We start from the raw sequence: 14,571 nt of genomic DNA on the forward strand, positions 1-14,571 counted from the left end.
AGTGCGCTGAAGTACAGATGTGAGTTGGCTGTGGTTTTGTTTCAGGCTTGTAGCGTTTTCTCTAATGCTCTCCATTTCAATGATACACGGCTCTATTGAGGTAGGGCGGTAGTGAAACTCGATTTTAAAGGTGTAGCTTTTTTTTTTTTAATTCTTATCCTTTCCACAGCTGCTCCTTCTATTCACGTTAAAGCGAATCTAGGATTCTCTCCTTTGAACTGAGAAATGAGAACAACCAAAGTGTGCACGTGTTCATTCACACAAGGGAATATATTCCTCTTAGTATGAAGGAATGTATGTGTGTGTAAAACCTCCACAAGTATGTAATTTATTCTTATACACTTGAATTTTTTATGTCTGTGTATTTGAGGGTTTCTTTATGAGATGTGAGCTGTGACATGGAGAGGAACCCAATAAGAGAGCCTGTGGTCTAATCTAGTCTTGAGTAGGCTCATTGATTTATTGAGTAATGCTTGTTAGTTTGGAGAAGCCCTGTTTCCTCCCATATCCTAATCAGAGCATGTGCACACAGACACACATCAGAGCTAATCAAAAGGTTTTTATGCAAACAGAACAGAGATTGGTTGAATTTTTTTAATGGATCTAAGGGGAAAAGCTTAAATGGTCATCCCACGTTCCCATCCCAAGTTTTTTGTTTGTTGTTTTTTTTTTTGGTGGGTGGAGGGAAAACTGTCACTGCAATCATGAAATAAAAATTCTCATCTCTAATCTAAACTTTCTTTCCTTCTCCGTCTGTCTCCAGGTATTCGGCCCCAAATCATGAATGGGCCAATGCACCCGCGCCCCCTAGTGGCGCTGTTGGACGGGCGCGACTGCACTGTGGAGATGCCCATCCTGAAAGACTTGGCGACAGTTGCTTTCTGTGATGCCCAGTCCACGCAGGAGATACACGAGAAGGTAAAAACCACACGAGCACACAAACGTACCACACGTTATTGCCCTCCATTACGCTTCAAAGAGTTGATGGAGAGAAATGAAGCCTGCCACTCACTCCTGTCTGCCCCTTTCTTTTCCCATCATAGCTCTGATATGTGAAGAGCGTTATATTGGCCCCATATGCACTTGCCAGTTAAAATATAGTGACTTCATTATGATTTAATGTCACATAGTGGCACAAAGTGCAGTGCCTATATCAGCAACATTGTTCTAATAGAGAGTCTTGTATGGCGGGGATGCAGTGTAATTACATTGGCTTGTAGAGCCTCTTTATTGCTTTTTATGCAGCGCCTTGGCTGCAAAACAATATATGGCCACAGAGATGGGTATCACCAAAGTGCTATCTCTCCATCTGCAGATGGAGTGAGAGCCGCTACATCTTTCTTCTCGCTGTTTTTATGAAAATGGGACATATTAAAAACAAAGCATTTGCATAGAGATCAATTCAATCAAAGACCTTGTGCGGTGAGGAGAAAGGGGGAGCGGCTAGCTCTTTGTTTGTTTTAACACTGCCTTATCAGGAAAAACATGATTGTAATGTTCACCTCGCCAGCATATTCAGCAGTTCACAGTAATAACTCGCAGCCTAGATACCCAGAGGGTCTGTGTAGATTGAAAATGTCCAATCTCTTCTTTCTGGATGCGGCGATGCAGTGCTGATGACTCCAGGAGTTCAGTATGATGTTGTCGGGGTAGATGCCAGCTGCCACACTCCCCTCTATCCGCACCAGACAATACAGGAACTCATGGGAAAGGCCGGTCAAGGGTGGAATATGAAAGTAGCCCGAGGTTGTCAGGTCTTCCACCCGCTAAGCCCTTTATTTCCCGGGTGATAAGGCCGTGATGAAACACACAGATGAATACTGATCAAGCTCGACTTACAATAGCACTTCAGTGAGAGCAAATCCTACACAGCACCTGCGCTCCAACATCATCATCCAAGGTCAATGATCGCTCGTCTTTCTCACAGTTGTCCTACCTCATGGTCACATGTGGCTTGTAAGAGTTGGATGATGGCCCACATGGCACAGTGTCAATATTTCTCAGCACACTGTACACTGCCTGACTCTGTTCATCCAATAGTGATATCCAGCTTAAGGCTGCGACTAATGACTAATCATTTAAGTGAGTTCATGATCCACCTGTATTTCTGTTGTTCAATTCCATAAAATAATCAAAGCAGTTAAATAACTTGTTTTATCCAACCTGCTAACATAAACCCAGGGGCGATTTACCATGATATCGAGCATGGCAGCAAATCCTCACATTTAAAAAACTTGTACCAGCAAATTTTGGGCATTTTTAACAATTATTCCGTTTTATTGAATTATTCTTAGAAATTAGTCATTTAATCGTCTGTGCACCAATGACTTTTTCAATATTTTCCTATTTGATTTTTCTCGGCAAGACAGCCACCAAAATTTTCTTCCTGAAATGTCGCTACTCTAGTATATATTCACTATTCATATATATGTGTGTGTGTGTGTGTGTGTGTGTGTGTGTGTGTGTGTGTGATGTTATCTTCACCCATTCATAGCCTCTGCTTTGCCTTTTAAAGTATGGTGTAATCAGTAAAGCTTCATATCATTCTCTTTAGAACCAAATCAATGCTATTGTGCAATGTTACACTGCAGTGTGAAATGCTTCTTCTTCATTGTCTAGTGTTGCAATCATGTCCCTTTAAGAGGGGCTACACGTTAAATAATGATTCAAAAGCAGCATCTTGAACAGCAGATCCGCTGCCAGGTGGAGAAGATCTACTCTCAACAGCACATCCACACTGCTCACTAGTGGGATGATTTCATAGCAATAAAATCAGTAAGTCAGAGTCCAGCACAAATACCGTGTACAGCCACGGATCACCAAATCCAAACTTCTTTGTCAGAAAACTCTCTCTCTCTCTCTCTCTTTCACACTCACCCTGGCCAAAATGGGAGGACTTGCTGCCCTGGGAAGAGAAGAAATATCATCAGAAATGATAGATGTTACAAGCAATAAGGCTTTGGTTACAGTGGAGAGCAGGATATAGATTAGGTCTCCATTAAAATAAACTGCATTCAGAGTCCATTTCCCCTAAAATAAAGTAAATTTAAAATAGATAACTTCACAGTGCTCACTTAAAGACTCCTTCACAAGCTCAAAATCAACCCTAGACCTCCAGGCTTAGTCCAGAGGGGAAAATTGTGTGTGTGCTTTTTGGCTGGATGTGTGTAAGTAGCACTTTAACCTTGAACTAGTATCTGGAAGGCCTGGCTGGGACTCAGCTCCAATAAAAGCAATATGGAAATTCAGAGCTAATCTGCTAATCACAGGAAAGCTAATTCAGTTTGGCTGGGGGTGAATGCAGAGCTGTTATTTCGGCACTGACGGGGGCTGTGGCTGGTGTCGCGAGGCAGTAGTTTAGATCCACATCAGACTGAATCACAGTCCAGGTCACCTTGTACGTGTCAAGTGGCAAATCATCAGCGTCTCACAGCGAGGGACCCATTAAATATAGAAGGGGATTTTGTTGTTTTTAAGTCTGAGGCAATCGTTTTGCTCCTGTTTGAGTATTTTTTTTTTTTTTTTTACACCAAGACAGATTTGTTTCATTGTTTATTAGCAGGAAGTCTCAGTAATTTCTAAATTGGATTCATTTAAATTTCTGAGCCAATTTGGTCAGGGAATAACTGATTTCAATTTGTACCGCTTCAAATTCAACAGCGCCACCACATGGTTACTTAAAGTGCTTTCAATTGTGGTACACATCTATCTGGATTACTTGGTTTAAAATGAATGAAGCAGTCTTGTCCACGTCCTGAACTTACTGGTTCAGTTTAAAGCTGAATTATTTGCTGTTTATCGTGTGAGAGTTGGTGATAATAGTGAGGAAGTACTGAAATTACACGTTTGGCTTGGAGAGACACTTTTATATTTTCTTCTTGCCAACTTGTAGTTGCTATACAACTCCAAAACTAATACACTGCACACTCTCAACTAACAACATGACACCCTCTGCTCAGAGGCCCTTAAATCAAGTAAGAATCAACTCTCAAAAAACAAAATGTGGGGTTTCCAAACAAAGCTGTTTGTGAACAATGTGAACATTTCAGTAGAGAAAAACAGAAATAAGGACCACAAACTACAAAGCAGAAATTCTGGGGGTATATAATGGCTGATATTTCTGGCTTCAATTATTTTCTTTTGCCTGCTTTTTTGTTTTTGTTGCTGAACATAGATTTAATTTCAGATATAAATGGGTCAAAAGGTAATTCGGTTCAGCTAAATATATGACAAAATGTGGTTGACCCACATTTTGTCATATCTTAAGGTTTATCTTGCAATCAAGCAGCCGTCCCAACCTCTGTGCAGTCAATGGCCCGGATCTTTTGTCTATAAACGCCCTCAGGCTCTGAGTGCAATTGTGATGATGGTGCAGAACCGCGGCCCCGTCGAGACAATATAATGACTTGTTTCCACTTCCAGCCCAGGTCTGTCTGTAAACGGACAGTGTGTCAGTGCTTCTGGTGGCCATGTGATGTCTGCACTTAAAGATTTTTTCTTAAGTGACCAAAGTCAGGCCATGACATGTGGTTTTCATGGCTCCTCCTGAAGGAATGTGATCTTGTGATTGTCATGGGATCTCATGAACACAAATGGACTAACAGCCATGTTCTGTTGTCCGCATGAATGAATGGACACAAAAGAGTGACTGGTGAATGAAATACTGCTAACGACGCGAATGGGAAGACGTGCCTTTCATTCACCTCTCACATTAAATCGTATGAGTGTGTGTGTCTGCAGGTGCTCAATGAGGCCGTGGGAGCCATGATGTACCACACCATCACCCTGACCAGAGAGGACCTGGAAAAGTTCAAAGCTCTGCGCATCATCATCCGCATCGGCAGCGGCTACGACAACATTGACATCAAGGCTGCTGGAGAGCTGGGTACGAACTCTCCGAGCAGTTGCTGCTAAAACAAACCCAAACAGAGAACGGAGTCCAAGTGTATGTTTGCGAGTCGCATATGGATAAACTGCACCGCCAAGCTCTGTTTAATGAGCTTTATAGTTGGAAGATTTGTGTTTCGTGCTTTGAAGTTCACGTTATCCTGTGTTGTATTAATTAGTTAATGGGGAGCAGTGTGATTCAGTCCTGCTTATTCGCATGTTTTCAACACTTGTTTATCTGTTAATTATGTATGATACCTTCAGCGCTAGTAATCAGATTTAGGTGACTCTTCAGGGGATGATTCATCACGCTGCTGTAATGTGGTGTTCCACAAAACTGTAGTGATTGGCTGAAGATGGAACTATGTTTTAGAGGTCAAACAGGATCAGACAGCAGACTGTGGGTTTTGCTGAAAGCAGATCTGCTTTGGACGTTTTTACTGTTTCTTCGTTTCTTGACTGTGCGGATTCTGAGAACTATCAAAGGCTGAATTAAAGAGCGAGATGAATGGCGGACATCCCACTGTGAGTCCAAATGTTCTAGGAAAAAAGAAAGCGAACGAAAGACAGAGACGTGGAGAGAGTTGGGGGGGTTAGTCCTCGCTCTGAACCCCCACCCTTACTTATATCAGCTGGCTGGTGGCTCAAACAGCCCTTACAGTTGACAAAGCTGCCATTTCCCTGCCAATATGAGATACTGTGTCTAACTGCCACCCACTCACCAAAGGCGTTCTTCCTCGCAACGCAGGAGTCAAAAGCTATCGTGCCTGGAGAAGGCAGCACTGATATGACGGCTGTTCTCCGGGAGAAGAAAAGGGGCCATTGATTGAGCAGGCTCTGGCTATTTTTTGCTGTCCAGAGACAGCTGTGCTGTTACTCTGAGATACAGAAGGGGTGAGGACATTAGAGGAGAGCGAGGGCAGGCAGAAGTGTCTGAGTGTCAGGATAAAAATAATAACAACAACAAAAGAATAAAGTAAAAAAAAAACCTGTTTGTAGTGGAGGACAGAGGAGGTAATACCACAGGGTCAGAGGGTTCAAACTCTCTGGATTATTAGCATTTTGATAGAAACGGTCAAAAACCTGCTATATTATGCATGCTCACATATGTGTAGATAAAATAGAGCTCTGCAATTATGGAATATATCTTATCTTGACTTTTAGTGGAGTCACATTATGATATGATCATATCTTGTTATTGCGTTACAAAATTCTGTCACCCAGATTACTGATTTTAGGCTAACAGTGTTTGCACTCTTTAAATTTGTAAAATTACTGACATTTCCAATCTCTTCCTGTCCTTAATTTACTCTTATCTCAATGCTGAATAAATATCTATGACCTGACCCGATGTGCTCAGTAGAGGAGCTCAAAGTTCAACCAACTTATCAGTCAAAAGCCTCAGTATCTTTAAATAATCATTTTGTAATTAAACAGCACAAAAAAAAAGATTTGAATGATATTAATATATATAGTGATTTATTTATTTGTTTATTTAAGCGATGATTCAGATTCCTTTTCATTCCTCTGCCCTCTGTCTTGTAGGAATCGCAGTCTGTAACATTCCCTCGGCAGCTGTAGAGGAGACGGCGGACTCCACCCTTTGCCACATCCTTAACCTTTACCGGCGAAACACCTGGCTGTACCAGGCTCTCCGGGAGGGCACGCGAGTCCAGAGTGTGGAGCAGATCCGTGAGGTGGCATCCGGCGCTGCCCGCATCCGTGGCGAAACCCTCGGCCTCATTGGTTTCGGTGAATAAGTTATTCAGCCGTTTTACTCCTGTTTGCTTTCTTCTTTTTTTCTCCAGCTTTATAAGCGCTTATTTTAACTATTTTCTCTGCTGCCTTTCCTCCTGTGTTTTCATATCCTCTCCCTGCTCAGCGAGCTTTCTGTTTTTCTGCCCTGATAAGGTTATTTTTCTCCCTCTGCCCGTCCCACTGATTATCTCAAGGTTGTCTGTTTCACCTCCCTCCGGGCTGACTTCCTTTTCTCTGCCACACTGTTCGCTCATCCCACCGCTCTAATGCTCGCCATTATATCTGCAGTTTTCTCTCTTCTTCTGTTTTCGACTCTGTCACTGTGGTCCCCCGACATCTTGCCTTGCCATAATCAGGCTCTTCATGCGAGACTGGATTCTGCCTGTTTGTGTGTGTGTGTTTTTGTGTGTATTTGTTTCCCCCTCAGCACCTGTTTTACAGCTGATTGTATGCGTTTGTGCGTCATGTTGCCCTGTCTCAACATCACTGGGCTGACAGATACTCTGTCTTCTCAAAATCCTTTCCAGAGTGCCACCTTATCTCTGTGTCCACATACTCTTTCCCCCCCAACACACGCAGACACACACACAAACACAACCTCCCCCATCCATACAAGTCCCAGACAGCTGCCTGGACTTACTGTGCCCAAACAGCAGGTCCTGGCAAATAAAATGCCCCCACCAATCTCTCTTTCCTACCCCATCCTCCCAACTCCAGCCTGCTCTCCAGGTCCTTCTGGCTCAAGCCATCTCCAAAACAATGTCCATTGTAAGCGGGAGGCTGGGGACAGCAAAGGCCTTGTGGTGTTTGTTTGTAGGACTCTGCACAGTCAGGCTTCAAATGCACAGGCTGAAAAGCTCTCTGCCTCTGTGGCAGCAAGAGACTCAGGAGCACTTTGAGTTCCACGCTCAGACCTCTATAATCTGTATATGGACAGTAATGGAAAGACAGATCAAAAGGCTGACAACACTCAAAAGTTACAGAAACTTGACTCGATAATTGCTTTAGCAGCAAGTAATAAAATAAAAATGAGTAAGAACAGAATCTGCAGCTTTAGTTAATTAATAATGATCAGTTGTATTAAGCTTTAGTGGATTTTTTTGTTGTTTTCTAGGACATTTTTGCAATATGTGCACATAAATATAAAAAATATCTTAATTAACAACATGATATTAATTAAAACTAAATTATTCAGCTCTCATAGTTAGATAATTATTCAGGCTGTAAACAGGTGCATCATTGCAGCTGTTCTGGAAAAATGCAGCCTGCACATTAAAACAGGCTCTTTCACAAAAGCATCCCCAAATATTCGTGCTCATTCTTTCCCCCGTGTTGGCCCCAGGTTGTCGCAGATCAAACCTCCTGGTTACAGTATATCGTCATCGTCAGCGGCATTGATTAGTGTGGGAAGGAGAGAGGCTTAGAAATACAAAGAGTTTCTGGGTGTCGCCATGTTAAAGGAAAAATCCATACAAAAGCACCGACAGTTTTCAAATTGTTTGTAGTGTAGCCAGAGTAAAAGAGAACTTTCAGATATTTTTACTGATGCAGAAATATCAACTGTAAGCAGATTTAATTGTGGAAAAAAAAAAAAAAAAATCAAAACGGTACATTTTCCCGCTAAAAACACAACTCTGCAGCAATTTTCCGACAATCACACAGGCAGAAAATCGTTGGAGAAGAAGCTGACGTGCCAATTTCCCCTGACCCACAACCATCCACAAGCCCAGCAGTCTCAGTATATCAGACTGCAGCTGCATGACAACCCGGCGTGTTTCAAACTGACTGGAAATGCTCCTTCCTCTGCTGCTGCTGCACCAAAAAAAAAGACAAGTCACTTCAGGAAGGCAGGTTTCCACTAATCAAAACATCGCGGACAAATGAATTACTAATAACAATCATCTAAAATTACAGCTGTGATCAGCGAACACCATGAAAAGGACCCCGTCTGAGCAGCCGCTTTCATATTACAAGGCTGTTGAGACTGAGTTTTTATGCTGCTGTCTCTTTATTGGCTGAGATTAAAGGAGGAGGAAAAAAAATAGATGGGGATCCTCTTCGGCTCTGGAGCCTTAGAGCAAGACATAATGCTTCATCACAAAGAAAGGACCTTGAGAGTGTAAAGGGCCTTATCGATCCTTTTCACCAGCAACAACATCCAACTCTCCATAACTCTCTGGCTCTGTGCTGCTGTGGAGTGAGAGCCGGTAGCATCCACGCTGGAGTGGATGCCCACTGCCTACACAACAAATGGCTGTGAGAGACGGAGCGTCTCGCAGCCTCAACTTATTGTTCTCTTCCCCTGAAAGGCTCTGAAGGATGCTAAATGATCGCTCGATGTTTCTTATTTTGCTCTTTTGTGATATGACTGCTGTTTATTCAATGGGCATGAGGTTAGTTGCTCATCTTGACGCATCATTTTAAGAGTTTTGAACAAGCTGGTCTGTGCGGTGTCACTTTCTGCAGACGTATTGGCACTAAGCCAACCACCCTTTTAAATTCCTGCACTCCAGATGAAACACATTGGTATCAGAAGGCCATTTCACTGGTTTTAATCAGAGGAGATGCCATTTGTGGCACAAGTTGGAGTGTGCTCACTCCAGGAATGTAAGACTGTCTGTCTGTGTTTGTGTGCTCAGGTCGTTCGGGCCAGGCTGTGGCGGTGCGGGCCAAGGTTTTCGGCTTCAACGTCATCTTCTACGACCCCTACCTGCAGGACGGCCTGGAGCGCTCGCTGGGCGTCCAGCGCGTCTACACCCTGCAGGACCTGCTCTACCAGAGCGACTGCGTCTCCCTGCACTGCAACCTGAACGAACACAACCACCACCTCATCAACGACTTCACCATCAAACAGGTAACATTAGTAAAACACACACACACACACACACAGACGTGTCATCCAGGCAGAGCTGAACATCCCATTGAACAGCTGCGACCTGACCTGGACTTAATGCAGTGCTATCTAGAAGGAAGACAAGCAGAGCTGCTGGTGTATTATTACTCTGTCAGCCTGGAGGCCGTCCTAAAGAGCATTATAGTCGGTGGAAGAAGAGCGGAAACAGCAGCAGCTTTCCTGCCTGCACATTCCCTGCTCTTTATCTTAAGCTCCACCAAAGCTGGACACAAATTCATTCCTTTGCTCTGTCAAATGCAATTAGCGCCAGCCCACGGCTACAGCAAATATATCGACTAGGCTGCACAGCAGGGAGCTGAGAGCACAGTGAGGGGAAAGTGCTGTTCTCTGACTCAATAAACGCACTCACAGGCGCTGCCTCAGGTGACACCTGCAGGGACACTGAGGAACTGCACAAGCCTCCTGCCCACAGCGCCTTGTGCTGCCTCTCACTGGTGTTTTATTTTTATTTATTTTTTTTAGAAGGTCTGTCTTGTCTCTCTGAAGTTTGTGAGTTTCCAGTGTGTGGGGAGAAGTGGGTGTCGGGTGATAGCCTAACCTAGTTAACTCTGTGTCTTTTTCCGAAGCTTAAGATTCTCAGCTGCCTCTTAAGTGCTGCAATGAAAGAACACTTTTCCTCTCTTTTCTCACCAAAAAATCTTGGCAGTCGCTTTCAGCTTCTAAAGTGGAGACATGGGTGTGCGTGTTTGTGTGTTTCTGTGTGTGTCAAAACCACCAAGGCCTAATAAAAGACTGCCTGCCAGCGTAAAGGCTTTTCATGCCCCTGGATTTTAGCTTTTGTCAAGATTAAGGGATTACTTTCTTCTGAGCATATTCATTTGATTTTTTTTTTTCTTCCCCCCTCTTACACTTTTTGTTGTGCCTTTTTTTTTCCCTTCCCCACACAAGCAGCTAGGGGTGGTGGCACTGCTTCATCTTTCAGCTCATCCCTCATCCTTTCTTTTCATCTCTTGGTTTTGGATAAAGACTCTTCTCTATCCCACATCTGACAGTATTTCTCCCAGGTGCTGCCTGTCGTCTAGATCTTTGAGGTGTCCTCTCAATTTCTGGAATATGTTCTAAGACACAGAATAGCAGATACTCAATCCTGATGGACATTTGGCTTTCAATCAGACAGATTAATGTGATTGCCTTCCTGACAGATGTACAAATACACGCACATCTGCTCTTTCATTTGTAAGTCAGAGGCAATATCTGTGTTCTCCTGTGCTGATGTGTTTGTGTTTGTGTGTCCCGTACGCCACAGATGCGTCAGGGTGCGTTCCTGGTCAATACTGCACGGGGAGGTCTGGTGGATGAGAAGGCCTTGGCCCAGGCGTTGAAGGAGGGCAGGATACGTGGAGCTGCCTTGGACGTCCATGAGACGGAGCCCTTCACGTAAGTCTACACACACAAAAAATTCTTCCTAAGCCAGGACAGATGCTGCAGAGCTTCACTAACACAGACAGATAGAAGCGAGGAAACTGAAAAATGTGCAGGAAGGAAAAGAAAGTGACAAATAGAAGACCGGCAGGCAGAAACTACTGCAGACGTATGACAAGTTAAAGACAGCTCAGACTCTGCTCAGAGGCTCCTTCAGGCTCCGCAGATCTTGAAATTCAGGAATTGAAGAGCTCCCTTTATTCCCAAATACAGTTGGAGCTGTTGGCGTTGAGTGAGCTGAGAACCAATCTGTTCTTCTGTAGGCATCAAATCCCAAAATTCACCTCAATCACAACACAAAAAAAGGTTTGCTTTTTCAGACAAGCCATTTCAGACCTGCAGCTAAAATGTCAAAAATAATCTTTGCTACATTAGAAACCTGTTTCAACAACAACAAAAATACAAAACATATATATATATAAAAGAAATGATTGTCTACAAAAGTGATGTGATAAATTATCAGAATTTAGCTCCATTTGTAGAATTTTTTTTTTTAATGAAGCAATAGAACTTAAATGATCCAGATGACTGAGCCATGAATTTTCCTGCTATCAGGAAAGAACCACGTTCCCATCTCAGAGGGGACTGGTGTTGATGTGTCGTTCACACATCTGCTGTGGCGGTCGGTTGGTTGGTCAACCGCACGGCCGACTGGCTGCTTGAGAAGACTGAAACGACTGAAAAATAACCCTGACCCGCCCCGCTGACTGCCGACTGTTTCACAACTTCAGTCCCCCTCGCAGCACAGCAGGGATTAGGGTGCTGCTAAGCTAATTACAAACATATAAACACACAAATGTGTGTGCTGATGCCAGGATGGAGGAAGAGGGGGAGCTGGACCTGATCTGCTTTTTAGTCATATGAGAAGGAGGAATTTTGGAGAAAGAAAGTTTAGCAAGGAAAATTTCAGCATTTGTGAATAACAGAATCTGCCCCGATTACTTCAGTAATAATAATATCTGCCATATTTTCCAAATTCACCTTCTCAGTTCTGATCTGACCTCACTGTAACTACGGAAGCTCATTTGAAAAACATCCGGTCTGTTCATTTCTCTGTGTGTTTTTGTGTGTTGTAGTTTTGCTCAGGGCCCGCTCAAAGACGCTCCTAACCTGATCTGCACACCGCACACAGCTTGGTACAGCGAGCAGGCCTCTCTGGAGATGAGGGAGGCGGCTGCCACCGAGATCCGAAGAGCCATCACCGGTACACAGCCGCATTAGCACATTTACAATTCGTCCTCCGACATGAGATCCTTCTTTCCTGCTCACACACACACACTCAGCCTGTTATTTGACCTGTTGCACAGCTTTCTTTCCCAGATGTCACATTTCCACTTCAATAGGCACTGAGCAGCCTTTATTAAATCTGGGCATCTTAATAGATGTCATCGTTAGCTTCCCGACCACCGAGCGGAGCGGAGCCCGGGGGCTGGCCTCTCACAAACCATCCACATTGTGGATGATCTTAATTTGCATTTGCATATCCAAACCTGGTATGATTGTCAGTCTGAACTCATTAACACCTGAGCAGCTTCTGGTTGCTCATGTCCTGTATGAAGTTGCGGCCTTTTACAGCGTGACAGAAGCTGGTGAGCTCCGCCGCTCTTTAAACTGCTGTGTGTTGGCCTCATTTGACAGGACGTATCCCTGACAGCCTAAGAAACTGCGTCAACAAGGAGTTCTTTGTCACCACGGCACCGTGGGCGGTCTTGGACCAACCAGGTGTTCACCCTGAGCTCAACGGCGCCACCTACAGGTAGGAACTGAACACACATGCAATAGCAGAAATATTTTGTTTAAAGTTGTGTATTTTCTTTAGCATGTGAGTAAATGAATTGTTCTGTAAGCTAATATAGAGCAGCATGAAAGCATCGCTATTATTCCTTCTTGCTACACTAACAGAAATATTTAAAACGCTGTGATGTTCATCTTCACCCTGATCTTCTGTATTTATTATTAAACTGGCAGAATAGCTGATTTCACCTCTCTGCCATAGTTCCTAGCACCCCACCGCCTCACTAACTGCCCCCTGTAGTGGTAGAAAGGTAACTCTCTGTCCACCATGTCCCAGTCTGGGCCCTTCCTGATCTCAGCATGTCCACCTCCATGTGCTTCTTTCACGCAGCCAAGTGAACCAAACTCTTCCGGCCGTAACAACCGGCGTCCCCCAAGACAAAATTAATGCCTAGATCAGGAGCAGGTAAATACGACCATCCGGGCCGACAGACTCTCTCCTCTGGAGGCCCCGGATACGACCCTTCCCCTCCCAGCACTCACCTGTTTGACTGAACGCAGAGTAGAAATGGATGGAAGCGAATGTGGCCTTTGAATGCTCCCCAGGAAGCATGACCTGAAGCCATTCACACGCACTTTGTCTGGATGGAGTCATGCTTTGTGGTTTCACTCTGATGGCTTTTGGGCAAAACATCTCTGAACTGTGTTCTTTCCTTCCTGTCTGGTTTAATGCTGTGATCTTTTCCCTCCTCGGAGTATTCTAAGAGAGGCTCTTTTCCTACCAGATAGTCCCACAAAAGAAACGAAGAGTAAAAACTTTTCTTTATCTAGAACTTTTTTATTTGAATAATTCATGATTTTATTTGGTAATTGAAGACCAGTTTCACTGCATTTCAACCTGTTCAAAGTCCCAGTGGTGGAAAAGAGCTGGATTTTTCATTGGATGTCAGGAACGTTTGGAGAAACCTGATTTTCAGTGTTGGGAATCATTCTGACATCTGACCTCCGTCCTTCTCCAGATACCCGCCCGGAGTGGTTGGAGTGGCTCCAGGCGGCATCCCGGGGGCGTTAGAGGGTATGGTCCCGGGCGGGGTGCCCATCGCCCACACCCTGCCCTCTGGTACACACCCCTCCCAGGCCCCGTCGCCCAACCAGCCCTCCAAACACGGCGAGACCAGAGAGCACCTTACCGAGCAATAGCAGCAGAAGGGATTCAAACGGCGAACATCTCATCTGACCCGTTTAACACTCAGAACCAACCAATCACACAGCAAACGACCAACTGGGACCAAGAGACAGTGAAACAACACAAGCGGCTGCCTGTTAAAATCAGTCAGCAACTGGGAACAAAGGAAGTGTTCCGAGGAATTTGTACTTTTAACGTTTTAGTTTTTACTCTCTGTCTCTTTGGGTTCAGTACCGACTTTACTCTTTGATGATTACGTTTTGTTTTGGGTTTTTTTTTTCCCTCTCGATTTTCTTTGGGACATGCCTATGCTTGTGGACACAAAGTCCAGTGTTTTTAGCACTCTGGGATAACCTGATGAGACTCTGCCCTCCCCCCCAGCCCCTCTTACACCTCAGAGCTCATGGGAAATGTAGGCCCACATCTCAACACACCAACTGGAGAACAAGGAAAAAAAACAAACAAAAAAAAAAAAACAACAAAAAAAAAAAAAAAACTTTGGCATCTTGTGCAACTGGACCTTATCCCCCGCCTCCCTCCTCACTACCTTTCCTTCCTTTCCTGCCTCCTGATCCTCCCCACCTTTCCTCCATCCTGCTCCAACCCTCCTCGTAACTAATGTATGTTGTTTAGGCCCCTCATTATGCCTCAGAAGAGAAGTTTTTTTTTT

General features: G+C 44.2%; 1 protein-coding gene across 6 annotated transcripts in view; it reads left to right on the forward strand.

Annotated features, from left to right (window-relative positions):
- The window catches only part of ctbp2l (C-terminal binding protein 2, like), an 82,701-nt gene extending 68,286 nt beyond the window's left edge, over positions 1 to 14,415 (forward strand). For all 6 annotated transcript variants that reach the window (XM_029527047.1, XM_029527048.1, XM_029527046.1 and 3 more), the window contains 8 exons: positions 764 to 918; positions 4,741 to 4,885; positions 6,433 to 6,639; positions 9,285 to 9,499; positions 10,806 to 10,936; positions 12,058 to 12,185; positions 12,620 to 12,737; positions 13,735 to 14,415. In XM_029527047.1, coding sequence (XP_029382907.1) covers positions 764 to 918; positions 4,741 to 4,885; positions 6,433 to 6,639; positions 9,285 to 9,499; positions 10,806 to 10,936; positions 12,058 to 12,185; positions 12,620 to 12,737; positions 13,735 to 13,915 — 1,280 coding nt within the window. In that variant the 3' untranslated portion in view covers positions 13,916 to 14,415. The remainder of the gene's footprint in view (positions 1 to 763; positions 919 to 4,740; positions 4,886 to 6,432; positions 6,640 to 9,284; positions 9,500 to 10,805; positions 10,937 to 12,057; positions 12,186 to 12,619; positions 12,738 to 13,734) is intronic.
- Positions 14,416 to 14,571: the final 156 nt, after the last annotated feature.

This window comes from Echeneis naucrates, chromosome 19 (genome assembly GCF_900963305.1).
Source record: "Echeneis naucrates chromosome 19, fEcheNa1.1, whole genome shotgun sequence".
NCBI lineage: Eukaryota > Metazoa > Chordata > Actinopteri > Carangiformes > Echeneidae > Echeneis > Echeneis naucrates.